General features: G+C 43.1%; 1 protein-coding gene and 1 long non-coding RNA gene across 7 annotated transcripts in view; one reads left to right on the top strand and one right to left on the bottom strand.

The window, feature by feature from the left end:
- Positions 1–613: 613 nt before the first annotated feature.
- The window catches only part of LOC125334325, a 28,935-nt gene continuing 8,243 nt past the window's right edge, over positions 614–21,305 (bottom strand). The window contains exons 5-6 of one of the 3 annotated variants that reach the window (XR_007207118.1): positions 16,665–19,085; positions 614–6,472 (exon numbers count right to left, since the gene is read on the bottom strand). This is a non-coding gene — a long non-coding RNA (uncharacterized LOC125334325). Of the gene's footprint in view, positions 6,473–15,483; positions 19,086–21,305 lie in introns of those variants that run through there. The other 2 variants (XR_007207116.1, XR_007207117.1) reach the window with 2 other exon arrangements.
- MYH11 (myosin heavy chain 11) overlaps positions 4,321–21,305 on the top strand; it is a 55,658-nt gene continuing 38,673 nt past the window's right edge. For all 4 annotated transcript variants that reach the window (XM_048321078.1, XM_048321077.1, XM_048321080.1 and 1 more), the window contains exons 1-3: positions 4,321–4,409; positions 10,561–10,919; positions 15,486–15,642. In XM_048321078.1, coding sequence (XP_048177035.1) covers positions 10,578–10,919; positions 15,486–15,642 — 499 coding nt within the window. In that variant the 5' untranslated portion in view covers positions 4,321–4,409; positions 10,561–10,577. The remainder of the gene's footprint in view (positions 4,410–10,560; positions 10,920–15,485; positions 15,643–21,305) is intronic.

Genomic DNA, 21,305 nt, shown 5'->3' with positions numbered 1-21,305 from the left:
ATCAAATTGTTACGTATATTTGGATTCTGAATTGTCTTTTCAAGGGCAAAGAGAAAGGCTCTGAAAGCACAAAAGCTCAAACATCCTCTGCTATGCAAATGTTTCAGTGTATCCAAAGCCACTACTTCTGCTTTCTGTCTTCCCACCATAGATCATTCAGGTGCTGCCCAGGTGCCACGGAGCTCCCTGGGAAATTAATTTTTAGTGGTAGAAATTAAACACAATTTTCACCCAGGCTGAAGAAGGCAAAGGGATGTTTGGTACCTGCCCTTTCCCAAGCCCACAGCTCAGCAGGCTCCTGTGTCCACAGTCAGGAAAGCGGAAGCTGCTACACAGGCGTCCTTCACTGAGCTTTGACGTAAAGGTGTATGTCTGAAATCAGAGACAAAATACATTTAAAACAAAGGGAATCTTTGGGCTGTTTTCTCTGGAGATTCACCCGTTGTACAGACACTGCACTGGGACAGAGGGTAGAATTTGGCCTGTTTGCTCTAGGTGCAACTTGCATTTCATCTAATTCTCCAATACCCTCACAGCCCATATCTGGGGTTTTGAAACAATCTCTTGTTTCAAATTATAGTCATTGTACAAGCAAACTAAAGGCAAATTAAAGTGTTTTTCCAGTGATATTTATTAACAACAAAGCTTTGAAATACGTCTATGAAAATATACTGGTCTAATCATATTATTATTGGCCTACCATTTATCTTGACAGTACATGAAACATGAGCGTATCTTTCACGATGATGACAAACAGCAAGTCCTCTGAATGTCAGACTGCCTGCCTTGTTACCAGGTGAAGAGGAATTGCAAAATCTTTGCCATATGGATGCACTTAGCATTCCTTAAAATTTTAAGGTGAGATAAATATTTAGATCAAAATATGTCACAGTCCTAGAGCCACAGGTTCAGGTTTTAGAAGAAATTGCCACCTAGGTGAGCATACACAAAAATTAGTTTCTCAATTTCAGAAGCTGCGTAATTGCATAATAATTACAGCCTGGGATGTCTTGCATTAACTGCCCTTATTCTTTCTACTGACAACTGAAAATTTAAAAAAGAAAGATACGAGCATATAGAAGTTTAGGGTCTTTAAATAGCAAAATGCATTTGTGAATTTTCTTGGAGACAGAACATGAACTAAGAGCTTTACGGAGGGAATTCCATTAAAAGAGGCTGTTTGTTGTCTAAGCACATTATCACAAGTGAAGGTGACTAGGAGCCAGTGAAGTCTGGTGTGGATATCAGATCTGGAAAGCTCTTTGGAAGAACTTAACCCACAAGTTTTAAAAATAAAAAGTTCTTTAAGACCAAATTTTTGCTCTCTTCTCAAATGAGAGAAAACTGTGTCTCTAGGCTCCAGGGCAGCCATGCTGTTCCAGAGGTTTTAGTTTCTGTCCTGCACAGGAGAGATTTTTTAAAGCTTTATCAGCTCACTGTGAGGAGTCGGTTACTTTTTCCTTCCTGAGCACCAATCTCGGTGTCACTGGATCAGTTTTCCGGAGGAGTGATTATCCTTGGGTGATCACCTTTAGGAAAAGAAACCCCGAAAGGTTTGTTCACACTTGCAAAGAGACCCTTTCAGTAGCAGCTGATTCAGACCTGACCTGCACCCTTCACTGACTTCACCCGACCACCTGCAGCCGGTGTTGAGCACAAACCTTAACATCAAGCAGCTGGCGAGTGTTTTCCCTCATCAGACTGCCTCAAGATTGATTGTCCTGGCTTGGTCACAGACTGTCCCTCCGGTTGTAAGGGCACAGCTTGACACAGGTGGTAATCCACCAGTATAATTACCAGTTCTAATTATATTTGTCATGTTAGAGAAACATGGTTGGTAAAACTTAAGCAAAAACATTTTTAAACAAAACAGAAATTGCTTACCTGACACATTATTTAACAAACTAACATCACCATCTGTGCTTTTGGTTTTTCCCCTCTGTTGTGTTCAGGTTACACCATGGTAAGGCAGCAAAAAGTTCACTTCTTTCCTTCTTGGGTCCTCTTTCTTTTCCCCAAGCACAATATTTACAGTGCAAATTCAGTCAGGAGATATTTAAGGGCAAGCTGCCCAATACTTTATTTTTTTCTAGAAAAGTACTACATAAATAAACAAATCAAGGGGATTTAAACAAAGCTTATTTTTTTGTCACAAACTCATCATCCACTGGGAATCCACAGCTTTCATTTTGAGGCAACTTTGGTTTAAAACAAACACCCCAACATTCAGGAACCCCCAACCAGGCTATCAGATTAGTATATTCTTACATTAACTTTTAAGTGAAGGTTGGAAGCCATGCTTACATTTAACAGTTGCTACCCCACGTGGCTTGAGAGTGCAACTCTTTCAGTCCCAGCACTAGTATTTTTTTAGACTTTCCAGCTCCATTTAATGTCACATCATATATCACCCTCCAGCACTGCTGCTGTTAAACACCCTCCTCGGGCAGCAAGCCTGCGTGTGCAGTGGTTTGCAGACCAGCCAGAATAATTTCCACTCCTTTTTAAGCTACTATTTTAATGTGTCTGGTTTTGTGAAACAGCTGCATGTGTTTAAAAGGAACTTCTTAGGATAACTTTGATGAATGTTAAAATGATCATACTTTTCAGAGGATTCCCTTGCATTTCATTGTGTTTCTAATTAAAAGCTAAGTTTGCAATCAAGAAACTGCAGGGAAAAAAGTAAAATAGGGTGAACGACCCTGCCCTGTGACAAACTTTCTGCTAACAAGGACAAGTTTCTTGGATTTATGTCATGGTGATAATTTCCCTTGGCTTTGCTCCAACAAAGTCACACATGCACAAGTCTGATATGGTGCTGCAGGGTCCTGGAAAGCTCTGCATGGCTCCATGGCAGCCCCACACCACTGCAGACACCAACCCTCCCTGTAGCAGGACAGTCTGTGACCTCTGGCACTGTGTCACTGCCCTGGAAAATCTGGCCTTCTCCAGCTGAGGCCCAAACTTGACCCTGTATCTGATATTTCCGAAATGTTGCAGGGTAGAAACCCCAGGGCTCTTTCCCTCTCTCCTCTTTGTCCAAATTTTTTCACCACTGGGCAGAACTAGAAGGGGCTACAGGTCTATCACACCTGCAAGTTCCTGACCCAGTGACAGCAGAGGTTTTTAGCCCAGCCTCCCCTCATAAGTATTTTTTTAGGATGATTAGACCTGTATGAGCCCCATCCATCTTCCCCAGGATGGTTTATTTTCCAAAGAAGAGAGGGCTGTTGATGTCAAGAGACATAATTTCACTCAGGCCTGTGCTCTGATCCTTTGGGTATACACCATATTTAGTCTGTTGCTGAGAGGGGGTTGTTTCGGTATTTTGTATTTGGCACGTTGATGGGAATTCCTAGAGGATCCTAGCTTTCCCTTTTTGGGATATCTCCATCCACAGGTCCTACTGCACAAGGCTGTTCGCTACTAGGGGAGGAAGGAGGGGGGACAGCTGAAGACTGAAGGTTTGGGGGATGTAAGGAAGGTTTGATGAGGACCAGATCACTCCCTAACCCCTGCAGGTCTGGCTCCCAGCACCCTGTCCTCCTCTCCCTGCCAGCACACGGTGCCTGCTCCCTGTTCTGTCCATGCATCCCGGGGACTGTGCTCCCCCAGCTCTTCACCGCTTCTCTCCTACATTTATGGACACAGGGAGGTATTTCTTATACATGAGCAAGTATTTACAGTCCTTTATCAAGAACTGAGCTGCACACTGGATCACGAAAGAAACTGGCAAATCTGCTGGGAAGGTGGGAAACAACCCTCTTCTTTCCCACAGGCAAATGAGGCTTAAACCAGCCTCAGGCTCCAAATGTCACATAAACACAGGGAGACCCAGAGCCACCTCCACCCACACAGCCCTGCTGTGTTAGGAATAACCCTCTTTGCCCAAGCAGCCCCTGAACTCAGGGACATAGCTCCAACAAAATGCACTGACAGTGGGTCAGTGGGAAACATCCTGTGCCACACGGGCCCATGACCTGCCCTTTGCCCTTCTAGGCACGGGGCCATGAGGGGCAGGGATACTGGCAAGGCAGGAAGGAGTTAAAGGTCCATTTGCTTTGTCAAACAGCAGGGGAAAAGGGTGAAACCCTGAACTTGTGAGTTTGGGGCACCCCTTTCATACACCCTTCTGAAAGCCAGAACCAGCCTGCTTCCCTAAAAAGTGGCTCAGGGCAGGGGCCACAGCCTAGGGTTAGGCCCTGCTGGGAACGAGGTCCTTGGCTCAGGCTGTGTTTTTTAAGCCAGGTACCAAAAGGATTTTCCAGCAGGACGTGGTTTCCAGGGCCCCTCCCCACTGACAAGATTCTCCTCCTCTATATAGGGAGGCTGCGAAGGCAGCAAGGACTTGGGCTGTCCCGGCTGGTGGCTGTACCTCCAACTCACTCCGCTCCCACAACTGGACACCTGTGAGTACCACGGCGGGGTGAGGTCCCTGCCGGGGACTGGGCTGGGGGCTCACACACTTTGGGATGGGTAGTCTGGCAAGTTAACTCTCACATTGCTCTGCGAACACACTCAGAGAATTAACCTGGGCATGGGAACAGACCGATCAGACGCGCCCAGACGATTTATCCCGGTTTGTGTGTTACTGGTTGGGTTCTGGTTAAAATGCATAGAGACTGTGCATGCCTGACAGTGTGCACAGATGTTCTAGCCTGCTTCTAGTCACTGCTAACACCACCATCGCAGGGTCGAGGCTGAAAGACACTGGCTGCAGAGAAGGAGCCGTTCTCTGAGCCGGCAGCAAGGTGCAGGGCGGTGCAGGCGGTCACAGGTACCTGCTGCAGGTAACCACCACACGGGCGTTTGGGAATGAAAAAGCCTGGTAACCTGAGCTGCTGATCTTCTCTAAGTGTTCCTAACCTCTTAGTCCTAATTAAGGACTGCTGAAAGAAAGTGCAACCAAATAAAATAATCAGTTCATCAGTAACTTGTTCTGTAAACAGGAAAAATGCTTAAAATGCTTAAAAATTAGAAGGAATGGAAACACTTTTATGTAAATGCCCCAGCATTACATATATATGTTTTTAATATGCTGGGAACAAAGTTTAAGCAAAACTAATCTGATAATTTACTGAACTACACGAATTTCAAAGGTGGCATGCCTTTTTTTTAAAGGGAAAATAAAGCAACCAACTTCTAAGAAAATCCCGTTAAGTAAGTTAAGACGACAGTAGATGGCAGTGCAGAAAGCAGCTTCAGTGTCATCCCAGAGGTTCACAGGCTTCTTTCACATACGTGTGTGTGTGTGTGCGCGGGTCTGTGTGCATGCACACCTATAAAAATGTTGATATTTATGTGAAAGGCATATATGTTTGCATAATTAAGAAGCATCATGAGATATTTTCAATATAAGGGAAATCAGAAGGCTTGTCATTATTACCTAATACATACATCTTAGTAAAATCTTCTCTAAAATACACTTGTTGAAAAACAAGCCCACCTTGTCCTTCACTCCAAGCTTTGCCCTGACAGGCAGTTTGCAGCAGGCTTGTCTGGATGGACTGATTTGCTGAGCTCCTCAAGTTCCCCCCTTCCCTCAAGCCACTCACTCAGGGGCTGAACAGATGAACCCCCTGAGAACAAAGCTCTAATTAGGTTGTCACTTCAGTTTAATGCCCGATTCTGCTCTGGCTGTGTTCGCTTGGATGTAAACAATGAATTTTATTATCTCATTTGCAATTGACACACTAGTCCCTAAAAGGTATTTGTTTTGAATTTGTTATCATTACATTTTTGTGGAACGGCGAGTATTGAGCAGAACATCTCCATAAAAGGCAGCGTGGGGATGTATGCAGAGATCCCAATGCTTTGGAAATCACAGACACTTATTAGTTGCAAATCTGTTGGCTTCTAAGTATGTTAATTTTAGGAGAAACCAAGAGCTAGATAGCTTTCCAAGCTGTGCAAAGTCTAGTTAAATTATGGATTATTTGTGAATTCTAATCAATATACAGAATCTGATTTAGTTAATAGAGTGACATCTACAGGAATTTGAAATAGCTGGTATTTTCTAGATAATCTATCCCTTTTTTTCCTTCTTTTCTGATTTTTACAGTTTATAACAGGCAATAATTAGGGCCAATTTCTTTTTAATATTAGAAAATCAAATGTTTAGTCAGAGTTATGTAATAATTCACATTAAGAAAGATGAGAAGATCTTATTGCAACTGAGGCACTTACAGATAATTTGATTGAAATATATGGAGAATGCATTACAGAAAAGAAAAACAAAAACCAAAGCCAACCAACGAAAAAAGAAACCCCAAACTGATGGTACCTCCATTTCCAGATGAAAAGCTCCACAGTGGGGAAAGGTGAAAGGCCAGGAGGGATTGATAGCAGGGCTCATGATAAAGCTGCCAATCCTGTTCCCAAATGAAGGTCACAAGGCTAGGATTCACCCCTAGATTATCTTTTGATTATCTTTTTTTCCAAGCAGTGCTCAGTAGGATGATTCAGTTAAGTGCTGGAAAAGTAAAAGATAAGGAACATGGAAAGAAAGTAGCCAAGGATTACTGTAGCCCAAGAAATGCAGTTTGAGTCAAGCAGCAGGTTACTGCTCCACTCTTATCAGAAACTGCTCATGAGAGCAGGACTTGATTTTTGAAAATAATTGGCTATATGTTTCTCTGTTGCAATAATTATTCCCCGTACAGATGTGATAAGGCTTTATGTTGACATGCACATCCTGCAGAAGAAGGGAGAAATGTCCTTTATCTTTCCCTTGGGAGAAAAGCAGTCCCTCCAAGCTCTGACTCAGGAGGTAATTCTGCTTGGCCAATAACCTTTTAATTAAAGTGCACTTCCTGGAAATATTTGTATTTCATCCTTGAAATAATATACTCAGGATAAACTAGTTATAAAGACAGCATTCAGCTTCTGTCATTAACATGAAAAGGGAAGAGGAAGTGAAGACAGCCAGATAACTCCACAGTGGGACAGCAGACAGAGGAATAGAGTGAGCTGTGGAAATATCCATGCATGTTTGGGGGCTAGCACAACAAATGAATCAGGTTAGGTGTAATTTGGCACCTAAGGCAAGAAACTTCATATCAATGGTATTTTTGTGATTGCTCTTCCTCCTCCCATTCTCAGGATAACTCACCTCTGGGTATAAAAGTGTATACTCTTGTATGTGATTTGGGCTAAATGGATGAGAACCTCCTACCACCTCTTGCACATGGATAGGGGTCTTCACTTTCTCAGCCAGTCCTATGGGTGAAACCCAGGAACTGGCTAAAGGGTAAATTTTGCCTTCCCAGGGAATGTTCTCAGCAGGCAGTAAGGAGTCTTTCACCTTGGCCCATTTCCCCAGTTTCAAGCACATGCTGGCCCAGTGCAGTGCAGTCTTGATCAGAGATGGACCAGAAGATATACTGCCAATTATTAATCAGAAAGCTTCAGCATCTCATTAGCAGCTCATTAGTCCTCACTAGGACAAATTTAGTTGAGTTTGTGGAGCTTATATTTTACCCCTTCCATTCAGAAACCTTCCTTTATAATGAAAATGAATAGTGCACATTAATAAATACATTTTTATTAGCCATTAATCCACACTTCCTAACTGCATTTCCTTTTTTACTACAGTGGTAGTCAGAAGCTGCTAAAACTTTATCCTTAGATTCCAGAGGTTCAGTGACGAACAGTTCTTTTCACATAAATCCACATTTTCTCCTCATTGTGTTTCAGAGGAGTTTTGGGATCCAGCTCAGACTGTCTATTCACTAGTTCTTGTAGGGGATCTATTCTTACCATACCCAAACTAGTCCTAGTGCTTGGAGCTAGGGGATAAGAACCTGTGTTTCCAAGTTCTGCAGTTCACTCCACCTTATATACCTTCCAAGTGGATCTTGCTTTGAAAAAGATTGAATTTAAAACTTTTCTGCACCTTGCTATGGATGTGCAGGAAGAAGTAGGAGAACTTAGTCAAACAGACACAGACCAGCTCTCAGTTTCATGCTAGAATCTGTGGAAGATGTTTTTGACTTAGCATGGAACAAAAAAAGGAACTTTCCCTTGATCCTTAGGCAACAGAACAGACAAACCTCTAGGATGTCCCACTGTGACATGTTTTGTAGCAGGCCAACAGTTTTAGCTGCAGTTGGGTTTTTGAGGTAGATGGTCAGGATGATTTGGCAGTTTGATTTCCATCATCATTTTCTGTGAGCAGCCTCAGAATAGCAGGATTTGACCCCATGAAGCTCAGCTCTGCAGTTCAGTCTCACTTTTGGTGTTTCTGAAAGCAGTATCTAATTCCTATTGATATAAAAGTGCTGCTGTCACCTGGCATTTAGCCAGAGGCAGCACTATCCAACCTTTCTGATGCTTCAGCATGGCTATATAGCTCTCTTCTGGGCATAGGATGGGCTGAAATCCCCGTCTCCACTGCTGCAGCCCTTCCTCCCATGCTGCTGGGGCAGTGGGGTAGAGAACGTGCCTTGCCTGTTGCCAATGCAGTGGGAGAGGCCAGGGCAGCTCCTGCTGCTCCCTGAGCCCCGTGCCCTGGGAACTGCAGCTCTGGAGATGGGGCAGTGCTTCCATGGCTCCCCTGTCCAGCAGCTTCCCCCCGCAGCCACCAGCGGGAGAGCTCAGCTGGAGAGAATACCATCTCCATTATTGGAACTGTGCAGCTCTACCAGCCCTCTTGGCAACGAGGGAGCATTTTCTGCCTTAATCCACACAGAGGTCAAATAGTTTCCTCTTGCTCTCTTCCAAGAATCTCCTGGGAGCAAGCAGAGGGCCACATCCTACAGATGCTCCCTCCCAGAGCCTCAACAGCGGGGAACGCTGCTCAGGGCCAGTGGCAGTGCACCAGTCCAACCTGCCAGGGCCTCCCTCACACATTGCATGTTCATGGATTACCTGGGTGAATTTTCATCTTTGGGATTTCCAGGCAAGGCTCTAGAACAAGCACATTCAGCTTTTTTTTTTTTTAAGACAAAACTGTCGAGGGAGCTTAAAGAGCTGGGGCATCTAATTTCCACTGGATTTCAGCGGGATACCATCTAACCTTCTTAGGCGCCTCTAAAAATCCTAGTTTTGTTTTTAAGCTTTATGCCACCTTCTGCATGATCCATGTTTCCTTCTCAGACCCCTCAGAGAGTGTGGCCTTGCAAAAAAACCTTAATCTGTGGGAAGGCTTCAGGGAAAAATATTTAGAAAGCAAGCTCTGATACTCCCAGAGCACAGGGTGTCCATTTGGCTACATACCACAGAGCTTGGTCGTTACAAATATTGTCCTGCTTACGGGTCCTGCTTGACATCTTTAGCAGTCAGTTCTCTGAGCTCCCTCCAGATTCATGTTTGTTTGAATGCTGTAAATATTAAATTCATTCTCAATAAGGAAATGAAACAGCCTCTGTCTCCTAGAGATGTTTTCCTTGGGCACACGCTCTCTGTAGCTCCTCCCCAGCTCTGCTCTCTGCTCCACTGCACAGCAGGTTTCCCAGCCAGCAGGACTCTTTCTGCCCTGGAGCAAACCACAAATCCTCTGTGTACTCCTTCCCTCCTTTAGATCTGTGCCCCCCATGAGATACAGCAAAACACTTACAAAGCTCCAGCATTATCAGCACTGATCTTGCAGCTACATCCAAACTTCAGTTGCCAGAGCAGGAGAGCAGCTGCCTCCTGTCTCAGCACCGTGCAAACTCTCCTCTGGCTCTCACCTATGGGGCAGATACATCCAGCTGCTTTGTCCAAGTGCAAGTGCATGGCACAGATGCATCATCCTTCCAGTCTGAGCATCATGGTTCAGAGTATCTTTTAGCTGAGGCAATTTCCAGGCTTGTTTTATTTCTTCTCTCTCTCATGTGATAGACATTTATACTTCATAAATGATCAACTGCTATTGTCTGTCCCATGGGGAGGGGCTAACTCTACTTCTTCACAAGCAGTACTGAGAAAAAAAAAATTTTTCTGCTTTTTCTATTGACCATATCTTAATCTTATTCTTCTCCAAATGAAATGGTATTAAGTGATTGGAAATAGTCCTTTGCAAGAAAAGTTCATTTCTGTCCTTGCTGGAACACAGCTGGGGAACCATTCTTCTACTATTTATTTCATTATTGCACTGATATGCCACTATGCACCCAACAGCATTTGGGTGATGGGAAATTTTTTATTTGTCTGAATTCAATTAACTTTGTGATGGGCAGGAGCTGAGGCTGCAGGAGGGTGTTCAGCTGGTTGTCCTGGTGCAGTTCTGACAGTCTCATTGCACAGGCATTAGTTATGCCTTTTTTTTTCTCTTTGCTCTTCAGTGCAATATAAACAAGATAAAGTAATAAGCCCAGAAGTCCTCATTTGATTTAGTGCCATGAAGCTTTTGATTTTGGTGATTCCAGACACAGTAACAAAGGCATGAGAATCTGAACACATATATTCTAAAGTATTTAAGCTGGCACTCAAAAGTATCCACATGGAAATGTGAGATATAACACAGGACCTATAGTGCTTTGGACCTCCTGCATATTTGACAAATGTGTTTTGCCTGGAATGTCTCCACATTTGCCTTCCTTTATCCCTTTAAATCAGAATATTTTGCTTCCTCAACAGGTGTCTGCTGAGTCAAAATGGCTCAAAAACCTCTCAGCGATGATGAGAAATTCCTCTTTGTGGACAAAAACTTCATCAACAACCCACTTGCCCAGGCTGACTGGTCAGCAAAGAGACTGGTTTGGATTCCATCAGAGAAACATGGATTTGAAGCAGCAAGTATCAAGGAAGAGAAAGGGGATGAGGTGACAGTTGAACTGGCAGAAAATGGAAAGAAAGTGACACTGAGCAAGGATGACATCCAGAAGATGAACCCTCCAAAGTTCTCCAAAGTGGAGGACATGGCAGAGCTGACTTGCCTCAATGAAGCTTCAGTGCTGCACAATCTAAGGGAGAGATACTTCTCAGGTCTAATTTATGTGAGTAGACCCAACCACACTCAGAGCATTTCCTATTGCATGCAACCATGTCCCATTGACAACGAGGTGGATCCCCACCCACTGCCTGCGACACAGGCCTTGTGTAACACTGCCATACAAGTACCAACCCCCAGTAATGGCATCCTAACCCAAAAATGTTTTAAGTTCACTTTATTCCCCATGATTCTCCTGCTTCTTTAATAATGGCTTCTTAACTAAATTAAAACACATGAAGGTTTCTTTTCAGCAAAATGTACAGATTCTGAAAGAATACTGTTGGCTTGGAAAGTACTCTCTGATAGGTGAACAAAATCTGAGTTCTGCTGTTTGGGGAAAAAAAAATAATAGGGACTTTTAAATTAATTCAAGGTAAACCTGAACAAGTTTCCAGTAACTTGCAAAAAGAGCATACGGAAAAGCCAAATCATGCAGTTTTTCTCAGGCAAAACTCCCACTGAAAGGCAGCTGGAAAGTTCTGGTCTGGTGGTGCTTGAGTTAAACCTTATGTTTGGATAAAGGTATAAACCCACTGGAATTTAGGCAAGAGTACTTGCATGTACCAATGTGTCACTGAAGCAAAGTCACGCATCCACTAAACCTTTTTTTCCCTCATGTTGGTCAAGTTACAGATCAGACAAGCCTGGACGAATTATAATTTCTCTATATTCATGTGAGTTATTAGACTACGCAAGATTATTCTGTCTTTCAGTCCACACAAGTACATTAACACAAGAATATTTTGACATTGGTAACCCTTTAGTCTATCCACATCAACAGTTAGCAAACAGCACAGTAAGAAAGCCCAAAACTTTTCCAAGGAATTTAGCTGTTATCTTTGATTTTACATGGAGGATCCCTATGCTGTGCTGCAGAAAAGTTACCTACAGTTTCAATCTATGAACATTTTACTTGTATGAAAGACCACTGATGAGTGAAAGTACAGAGCTTAAGTAGAAACAGTAGTCAAGGTCTTATTACTAATATGAGGAATGCTAAATTGAAAAGTAGGAAATGAAGCAGAAAATAAGATAGTTATATGGAGTACAACAAAGGAACTACTTACTTGTTATGCGTAACTTCAAAGAGCTAAGCTCAAGATCTTTCCTTCAGGAATGTACTAAAATACACATTAAGAAGTTCCTGAAAGAAGCTTGACTTCCCATCTTTTCATTAGTTGAGTTTATTGGATTTTAAGTTTGCAGGTGAACATGTGGACCCACGTGCTATTATATCAGAACATGCAGCCTTAATGATTAAAATAGACTTTTTCTGAAAGTGTTCTGCATTGTTGCAAGAATTAAAAGAATTAGTAGAAGGTTAGTAGGATAAAATGGGGGATTGGGCATTTCTTTGTTGTTGTTCTCAGCAACGCTCTGCATAGATGTTCCAGGGTTTCCCTTATGTTTACTTTGTGGAATTTCCACTTTCTACAGAAAGAGGAAATTAATTTCCAAAGGTGGATAATGCAATTAGAAATCAAAGAGTTTTTCATGGAGGCAAAAATGGAAGTGTACCTGAAATTAAGTTTTCTTTCTCAAGAGACTAGATTTTAAGATGGTAAAAGTTTCAAAGAAATTAATCTGACTTGTAGTGCAACAAGTTAATCATATTTTCAGTAACCAAAATCTGCTTGAAACTGTCCAGCTTTATGCAGTGCTGCCCTATTAGATGCTGTCATACCTTTTTAAAAACAGAGGGGGCCTCTAAAGAGAATTTGAGTCTCATCCAATTGCAAAACTAACTGTAAGCAACCATCTCCTGGCTTTGCCATGTGTTGCCTAATTTGCATCCCTTGGAGTCCCACACATTCAAAGAAAACATGACCTCAACATTTTTCTCTCCAGAGCATCACTGACGCAAATGGGGATTCCCAAATCTGCTAAAGAAAAATAATCTCCCCTCTTGCATTTACATTAAATATTATTAAATACAAAGATTCAGTGCAGAAATTCACAGAGTGACTGCACGCTAGAAAAACACCCTGGCCTTTTGCTTCATCACAGATAATTAAGATAGAGGGGCAAGAAGAAACACGAGCCACTAACTCATGTTTCACATTGCTCAGAACAAAAAGAATCTGCTTTATCCACACACGAATTACACCAAAAATTATTATATAAGCATGAATAATGCAGCAATGCAACTTCAGTGGATTTGAGAGTAGAATCAAGCTCCTTGTGGCTGTATTCCTAGGCACTACTTGTTCAGTCTTCACTCAACAGTGAAAAATGCTGTCTTTTATACATAAAGCTATATATGCATATTGGAACTGAGGTTGGACTCTTCTGCCCCGACCTAGATATTTACAATGCAGATGTGTATTTGTGCCAGGCTCCTGTAAATACCCATCAGCAGTAGCTGTCTGAGGGATACACAAGCTCAGCACTCCCATGGAAGTATCCCTAAGACATTTCAAATTATGTTCTTCTTCCAGACCCTCTGGGGAGAGATTCAGCTGGGGGTCCCCCTCTCTAGACAGGCTCTGCCCCAGGGAGAAGGATTTAAGACATGGAAGCTTCAGTGCCCCCACTTTCAATCACACACTTGGCCGTGTCAAAACATCCTCTATATTAATCTAGCTCCCCCAAATCCTTGAAAAGCAGATACCTAGAGCTACAATCAACCAAAATAAGATGGCTTCATTAAACTTCCTGAGGTGACAGATCATATAGTCACAGTCCAGTTAAAAATGAGGATTCCTGAATTTCATCAGCTTTTACTCTGCCTTAATTGCCTGCTTCTTGTGCCTCAAAATTAGTTTTTCAAAGGCATGTTACTGTGTGCCTGGGTATGCAAACAGCCCTACATGTGGCAAGTCAGGAAATGCCTGGAAATCTCAGGGAAGGGACACCTAAATAATTTCCTTGATTTCCTCTCCTATTATTTTACTTGGGTGAGAATGATTAGTTGAGTGTGCACAGTAAATCTATTTATACTATTAAAAAATGTCTTGCTGTCCTTTCCATAAGGGCCTTGGTGGTCATTCTAGGATAAAACTGTCACTTTTCAAGTGTGTTATCCTGGCAACACTAAAGTTCATTTTGACATGAGCAGCACAGTTTCATTCTGAACTCCCATGCCAATGAAAATCCAGCCCAGCAACTCCCTACCTTCCACACCAAGGGGTTCAGCTTGGGGATGCTGAGAACTGGCGAGGATTTGAGCTCGATTTTCTTGGACTATGGTGACACAGGCACAACCTGAGCTGTTGGTGGAGGTCCCCATCAGCACCCGGAGCACCCCAGATGTCCTGTGCCCAGCTGCAGCACCCAACCTGCTGCTGGCGCCCGAGGCTCCGGCCCTGTGTGCAGAATAAATACCATATAAAGTGCTCAGGCTGTGCCGGGGCTGTGTTGGGCCATTGCCTATTATGGTCAGGAAAGGGAAATCCCTGTGCCCGGAGCCTCCCGGGTGCCAGGGCCCAGCCTCGCCGGGTCAGCTCCAGCCACGGGGGAAGCAGCCCCGGGGCTGAGGAGGGCAGCAGCTGCACCCCACAGAGCCTGCAACTTTCACACACACGGCAGGAAAATAAAATAAATAATCATAAAAATTAAACAAACAAACAAACCAACAAAACAACCAACCAAACAAACAGCATACTTTCATTATTTCTTTTTTTTCCATAGGCAGTTTAAATATCACAATACTCCTGCAATTATGATCTCATAATGTGGTAATTTTTTTTATTTTGGGGGTTTAAATCTTCTTTTAAAATTAAATACCCTTGCAAATTTCTTATTTTTAGCAACTGTTTGTGAAATACGTCTCTTCATCTATTATCGTATCCTATTATTTGTGGTCCAGTTCAATAGCTGGAGTATTTAGAAATAAAGGAAAACAAACAAACAAACAAAAAACTAAGAAAACATGGATGAACATCTATCAGCTGGCAGCCAATATTCTTGTTTGTTTATGCATATACTTTTACATTAATACCTTCATTAAATTCTAAACAAACCACATTTTTCCTTAAGTTTCCTGCAGAAATAGTCATGTAGTGAAGGCATGGTTAGTCTCTCAAGGCATCTATTTGGAACTTGAGAAATTTTTTTTAAGGACTCTTATCAATCATCATTGTTACACGTGTTCATAGAAGCTTTTTTTAAAAAAAAGCCTTCAAACATCAATCCAAGCTTCGTACCTAGGATTTCATTTTACAGAATTTGATGCCTATGTGAGCACATATTTATAACATATTCCGATAAGAAAATACACATATAAAGAAATATTAATTATTACAGTTGTTACCATACCCTTATGTGTGATAAGGGTTTGTACTGAAAATAACTGAAGTTAAGGAGCTCTAACATCAGATCACAGTGTTTCTACAGATTGCTAAATTCACCTACTTTCCAGCAGCTCACTTACTAGAAATTATTTGTGCACCTGGAAATTACCCATACACATACATTCAGAAAATCTCTGCTTCATTTGTTACCGTGGGCAGAGCACAAAGGAGCGCTGCTCGCTAAAACCCCATTAATTCAATGCAGCTGATGCCTGCGTTTCCCAGCCCACACATGGCATGGGATACTAAGTCCAGCTTTTATTTGAATTCCCTTGCAGACTTACTCGGGTCTCTTCTGCGTTGTGGTCAACCCCTACAAGCAGCTGCCCATCTACTCAGAGAAGATCATTGACATGTACAAGGGCAAGAAGAGGCACGAGATGCCGCCACACATCTACGCCATCGCCGACACGGCCTACAGGAGCATGCTGCAAGGTAGGACAGCCCCGGCTGCAATCCCTGCCCTGGATGTGGCAGAAAACACCTGGGAACTCCGTATGTGCTCCTCCCAGCACTCAGCCAGGAAAGAGCTCTCACAGAGGGCAGCACTGCCTTTCTAGAAGTTTCAGAGGAATTCTTTGGCAGGAACAGCAGTCCACAAACACTGTGACTCAAAAAGGAAAAACAGTCCTTTTACCCATCTGTGTTGAGGCATGTGGGAAGGTTTCAAAGTCAAGCAAATAGTTTTGGCAAATACGGGCATGGAAAATGCTCCCTCTCCACTAGTGGAGACTATTCCAAAGTTAGCTGTGAGCGCTGCTGGATCTGTCAGCATTGCTGCTCTCTCCTGCCAGCACAGCAGATTCAAACAGTGTTTGGGGGCTACTTTCCCTACAGCCTGATGTCTTGAACCCCGAGTTGAGATGTGCTCTGTTTTCCAACAAGGATGGCAATGAACAATGGGAAAGCAGTCAGGCCCCAAAGGGTGCAAACAAACCCCCCAAATTCACAGTGCTTTCCTCCTCCTGCAGTCACTACTGACAGACTGAGGGGATTTTGTTCTAAGGAAAACCATCATTCAGGGATGAAAAAGCTAAAATGATGAATGTAGGAGGCTGCAACACCTTCAGACTTCAGGGCATGACCAGGTACGATCTCACATTGACCTTGGGTGCTACAGGAAACCAGGAGCTCTACAAAATGCTTTGAAATTTATATGCCCTCATAAGGACTCTGACCCTACAGAAATTCTGGCTGACAACTATGCTCAGCAAGATTCACAGGCTTGGCTCTAAAGTTTAGGGCTTCCCAGTTTTGAGCTTAAGGATTAGGATTTTTTTCTTCCTATGGCTTATATGACATTTCTTTTCTGGAGCTATTTCAATTCCTTTATTTGAGTGCATCCCAGAAGGCAGAACTATAGTGCAGCAGAGGAGGACCAATAAAGCAACAAAAATATCCTGAAAACAGACCTTCCTACACACTATGTGATATAATCACAGTTATAAAAAACTTACTTGGCAGAAGGTTGTCCCATTAAGTCACAGTCCCATATCTGTACTCCAGCTTCCCTCCTGAACCCTGTGCTCTGCATCCAGCACTGTCCAGGGCTCCAGGCAGGCCCTGAAGGCATTCCTCCCTCAGATCCTTTATTTAAGCAGCAAGCCTTGAGGGGAGCTCTGGAAGAAGCTCTTGGCTCCTGCAGAACATTAGCAGTTGTGCAGGGTACTGTACTTGTCCCTAGAAACGAGGTGGGGCGAAAAGAAACAAAAAAAGACCTGTGTCTTTAGGAAAGGAAAAAACCCATATGAATGCAGCCTATGCTGAAATAGAACTGTTTTGTCCTGACAATACAAGAGCTTTCTGCCTAACGGGAAACTAGTCTCAACGCAGATGAGCCTGATCTAAGCAGCACAGGGATATCTTTCACTCCTCCTCTCTCTGACTGTCTCCTGTCCCTCCCAGCACATTCTCCTGAGCAGTGGGAAGCCACTGGAGCTGGTTTGCCTTGCTGTGGCCATTAACTGCACTTAGAACAGCCTGGGTTCAGCTGTGCCTCCCAGGCTGGGTGCTGGAGGCAGGAGGCAGCAAGAGTGCAGGCTCCTATCAATTCACTTCTTTTGGTGCTCAGAATAATTTCCTGGCCCTGCCAGCTCTTGGGGAAGCTTTATTCCTCATTATTCATGTGCCACCATTGCAATTATTCCTGGCAGCAGAGAGGAAGAGGAGAGCAAATAGGAAGGAACAAGGAGGGAGTAGGTGATCAGCTGAACCTTTAAGAGGATGCTCTTTCACTGCCTCCCAGCCCGACCATGCACAGCTGGCACGGCAGCCAGGGAGTGGAATGGCCAGAGCTCCCAGCACAAGCCCAAGACACCCACGTTTTACTTGCATGTGTCATTTTGGAGTCTCTCCATCTCTGAAGAGGGCCCCAGCTGTTTTTAAAGCTGTGCTTTTGTTTGTAAAAACTGACTCGTGTTTTGTGCATAAAACAAAACCAACCCTCAAAATAACTCTGGTTATTCAGCCAAATTCTGTTCACGTTGGAGTGGTGAAAGTGGGCGTCAACACAGTTCTGTGTGAGCACGCAACATGTATAGGCAGAGAAAGCTTCAGAGGGGGTTGTGAGCATATTTCCAAATGGAATATAAACAAAAGTTCTTACTCATAAACATGGATCAGAGCACTAAATGTTTTTCCTGTGAAAAGTCAGTACTGGTCCTTATCTGGAAACTTGCATAGTTTCTGCTTGCCAAAGTAAAATATGTCTTAGATTCATGAGACTGAGGAGTTATATTCTGGTACTTCATGACCAGGGCCACTTGGCCCAGAGCAATCAGCTTGTTCAGATGTCTCAGGGATCCTTTATCTTTTGGTGAACCAAGTCTCTGTGTCTGCAGATCCCTGGTCCTGCTGCAGGTTCACCATCTGGGAATCACAGCCCTCCACATTCTCACCCTCCCCTGTGTTGGCACAAACATCCAACAGAAAACAAGAGCTGTGCACACTGCATTTCTCCTCTGCTTCAGAGACTTACTTGGTTCATGTATTCATTAGGGGTGATGTTTAAGTCCTGTCAAAGCTGTTCTGATAAAAACACTTAGCCACAGCTATCAGCAATCAGATAATAAGATTTTCTTCCAAATATGCAGAAAATCTGACATCTCACAGGACATAGGAATTATCAAAGATGTTGGCTGGGCAAAGATAAAATTTCCACTTGTTTCAAGTGCTTCTGAGCACCTAAAGCCCTTTTACAAATCACAGTCATGCTGTCTCATGCTCAGCCAGGAGTGCTGGGTGTCTTGTTGAATCTGCTGGATACCATGTCACTAATGCAGTATGATCGTTGCCCAGGCACAGCTGTGGATGCTCATTTCCAGCCAGAACAAGAATAAACTTTAATTTTCTTTAATCTCAAAGACTGAGAATTCTACAAGAGCATTTGTGTGTGTGTGTGTGTGTGTGTCCCCAGGAGTTACTACACTGAACTGGGCCTTCCTGGCTGTGTTTACAGGCCAGCTGTAGCTGATTACTGCTACACTTAGAGACTGCAGTCATAAAACATTTCCCCCTACTCCTGCACCCTCTGCTTTTTCCTGTGTTTGGGATGAAGTAGCTCCATACAAAGGGCTTGATCCCCATCCCAACTCCTGCACTGCCAGCAGGATTCTTCATGCAGCCATGATGCAAAACTGCTCCAGGTGAAAGCCATCCCTGGCTTTTTGCTGTTCTGAAGTGGGTGCCCCTCCTCCTGGTGCACAGTGTGGTCTGTGAATGCTGGTCACAGCAGCAAGGAGGAGGCAGAGCAGGCCAGAGAAGAGGAGCTGGAGGTGGGTAGCTGACTCCTTCCTGCAGCACTGCCGGCTTCCAGTGATGGTGAAGCTGAGACACTGCTCCAGTAAGGAGGAGTAATTCTGCTGCCTTCTGTCATCTTCCTTGCAGAAACAAAAAATAAATGATAGACAATACAAATGTGAAAAGTCATGTTATGTAGAAGTAGTAACAAAGTTTTTGTGTAGTTGGTTAGGCGTTCATTAAGTTTCCTGGCAATAAATCATCCTGCAGAAAATATATTACAGCTTTCTGCAGATTCAAGGAGATTATTTTCTGTGGAGCCACTTTTATGCAAGCTTGAGTTAAAAATGGAAAAACAAACAACCTGGTAGTTACTTGGAGGTATGGGAGGGAAACACAGTTCCCAAGGTCTTAGAAAAGGAGGCTACTGTGAAAAGCCATCTGCTTACTGTGTCCTCAGCAGGACTGTACAGAAATGTCCCCTTTAGGCAGTGGAGTTATTAACAAATGTAAAGAAGCAGTAAGTGAGTGGGGGAACATGATTTCAGTCTGGTTTTTTTCCTTTTATGGTAAAGCTGCCAACTTGCTGCTTCATTGTGATAAACCATCTGATTTTGTTTGTGATTAAGCAGAGCTAACTGGTCTATCAAGAGCAGAGGGGCAAGAATTCTTACAGGCAATCTGGACGTGTTTGGTGAAAAAAGTAAGCAGATTCCAGAAAGAAAAAAAAAATCCAGCTCTGCTGCATGTTTAGGAAAGCAAGTGAGGTTTATAATGTAAGTGTAGGTCTCTATTAAAAATTGAGGAGAAAATTTAAAAAAAAATCTTTAAACATCTAATATAGACATACAGAAGGTGGGTGATACTCTTCCAGATAGTATCAAATTTTCTTAAAAGGCATTAGCCAAAAAGATATTAGAATCTAGAAGACATATTTTGTTGTTTTTTAAGCCTCAGGAATCACATTTAAGGAGTTTTATTTCTACAACTCTTTCTCTTCTGATAGATCTAACCACATAAAGTTGCAGAGTCACAAAATAGGGCACAGTCCTTTCTATATGGAATAAAACATTCCAGAACAGAAATAGGATTAATCAAATGGGAGAGCCTTTGAAAGTAAATGAGACCAGTATCGGCAGCTCAGGTCACAACAGGAAAGGATTAGACTTCCTGATCTGTTTCATCCTTAGAGTTGCAGTTAGTTAGAACTGAAGAAGGAGACAGAACAACATCTGGAATTCTCCCTCCATGAGTGTGCACAGCACAGTTTGTCAGTGTGTTAATCATTCTCCCATGATTAACCTATCCCTGGGGACATTTGGTGCAACTTCTGACCTTCCTAATCCTTCCTCTGCTCTTTGGTATCCCCAGGCTGCCCCTTCACAGGCACTCACAGAAGCCCCCGGGGTGGGGCAGTCTGTGAGACACCTTCAGGGGGGTTCCCCTACTGAGGAGCAAAAGAAGGGCAGCAATGGGCAGCAAAGAGTAGTGAGATAAGACTTGGCTTGGAGGAGACCAGCTTTTTCTAATGTTCCCTGAGCTCAGAAATTCCACTGGCAGCTCAGTATCAAGAGTGACTTTTATTTTCTTTATGGTATTTATGGGTTAGTGATGCAATATCAATATATGCCCATGGTTTCTATTTACACAACAATGTATTTTTAGCAAAAGTTCTTGTTCTTCCATGCTCTCACTTTTTTAACTTAAAAGAAAGCCTAGCTAATCTCCTGCAGTGAAAAACAAACATGGCTCACAGCTCCTCTCCTCCCAAATGTTTATGTGGGAGAGTCCTGCTGTGCTGATTGCTGACAAACACCTCCAATAGAAATGTAATGAGTCATTTTGTATCAATTTACGAAACAAAGAGGTTAAGAGGCACCATTTGTTGTGTGGTGATCAATAAAGCAGTTAATGTTATAGCTTTTGAGGAACTGGGGGTAAAACAGTTGTTTATTATCAATCCAAGTCATTGTAGAATCCTCTAATGTGTTTCCTAGACTGGCTGTGGGCCAGGCAGCAGTTACAACTTGAGAGCTTAATAAACAGGTTTAAATAGGTTTATCTCATGGTATTTATGACATACAGGGTCAGGAATAGGGGTGAACAACCGGACAGGTATTCCTGCAAGTCACCCCATACACTGAGCAAAAGGAGCTCGTGTCTTCACCTCTGAGCAAAGGCTGATGCTGGCTCTGCTTTGGATAAATAATGCCAAACCATACAGAAGCACTGGCTTCTGCCCAATTACCTGCCTGAAGTCTCAGATTTGTAAACTAAGCACATTTTTCAAAAATGTATTTGACCTGCCCGGAAATTTATTTTCCTAAGTCAGAAGGATTTTTTACAGACTGTAAAGGCAA

The sequence above is a fragment of the Corvus hawaiiensis genome, chromosome 16 (genome assembly GCF_020740725.1).
Source record: "Corvus hawaiiensis isolate bCorHaw1 chromosome 16, bCorHaw1.pri.cur, whole genome shotgun sequence".
In the NCBI taxonomy this organism is placed as follows: domain Eukaryota; kingdom Metazoa; phylum Chordata; class Aves; order Passeriformes; family Corvidae; genus Corvus; species Corvus hawaiiensis.
This window is presented reverse-complemented; position numbering and strand designations above follow the sequence as displayed.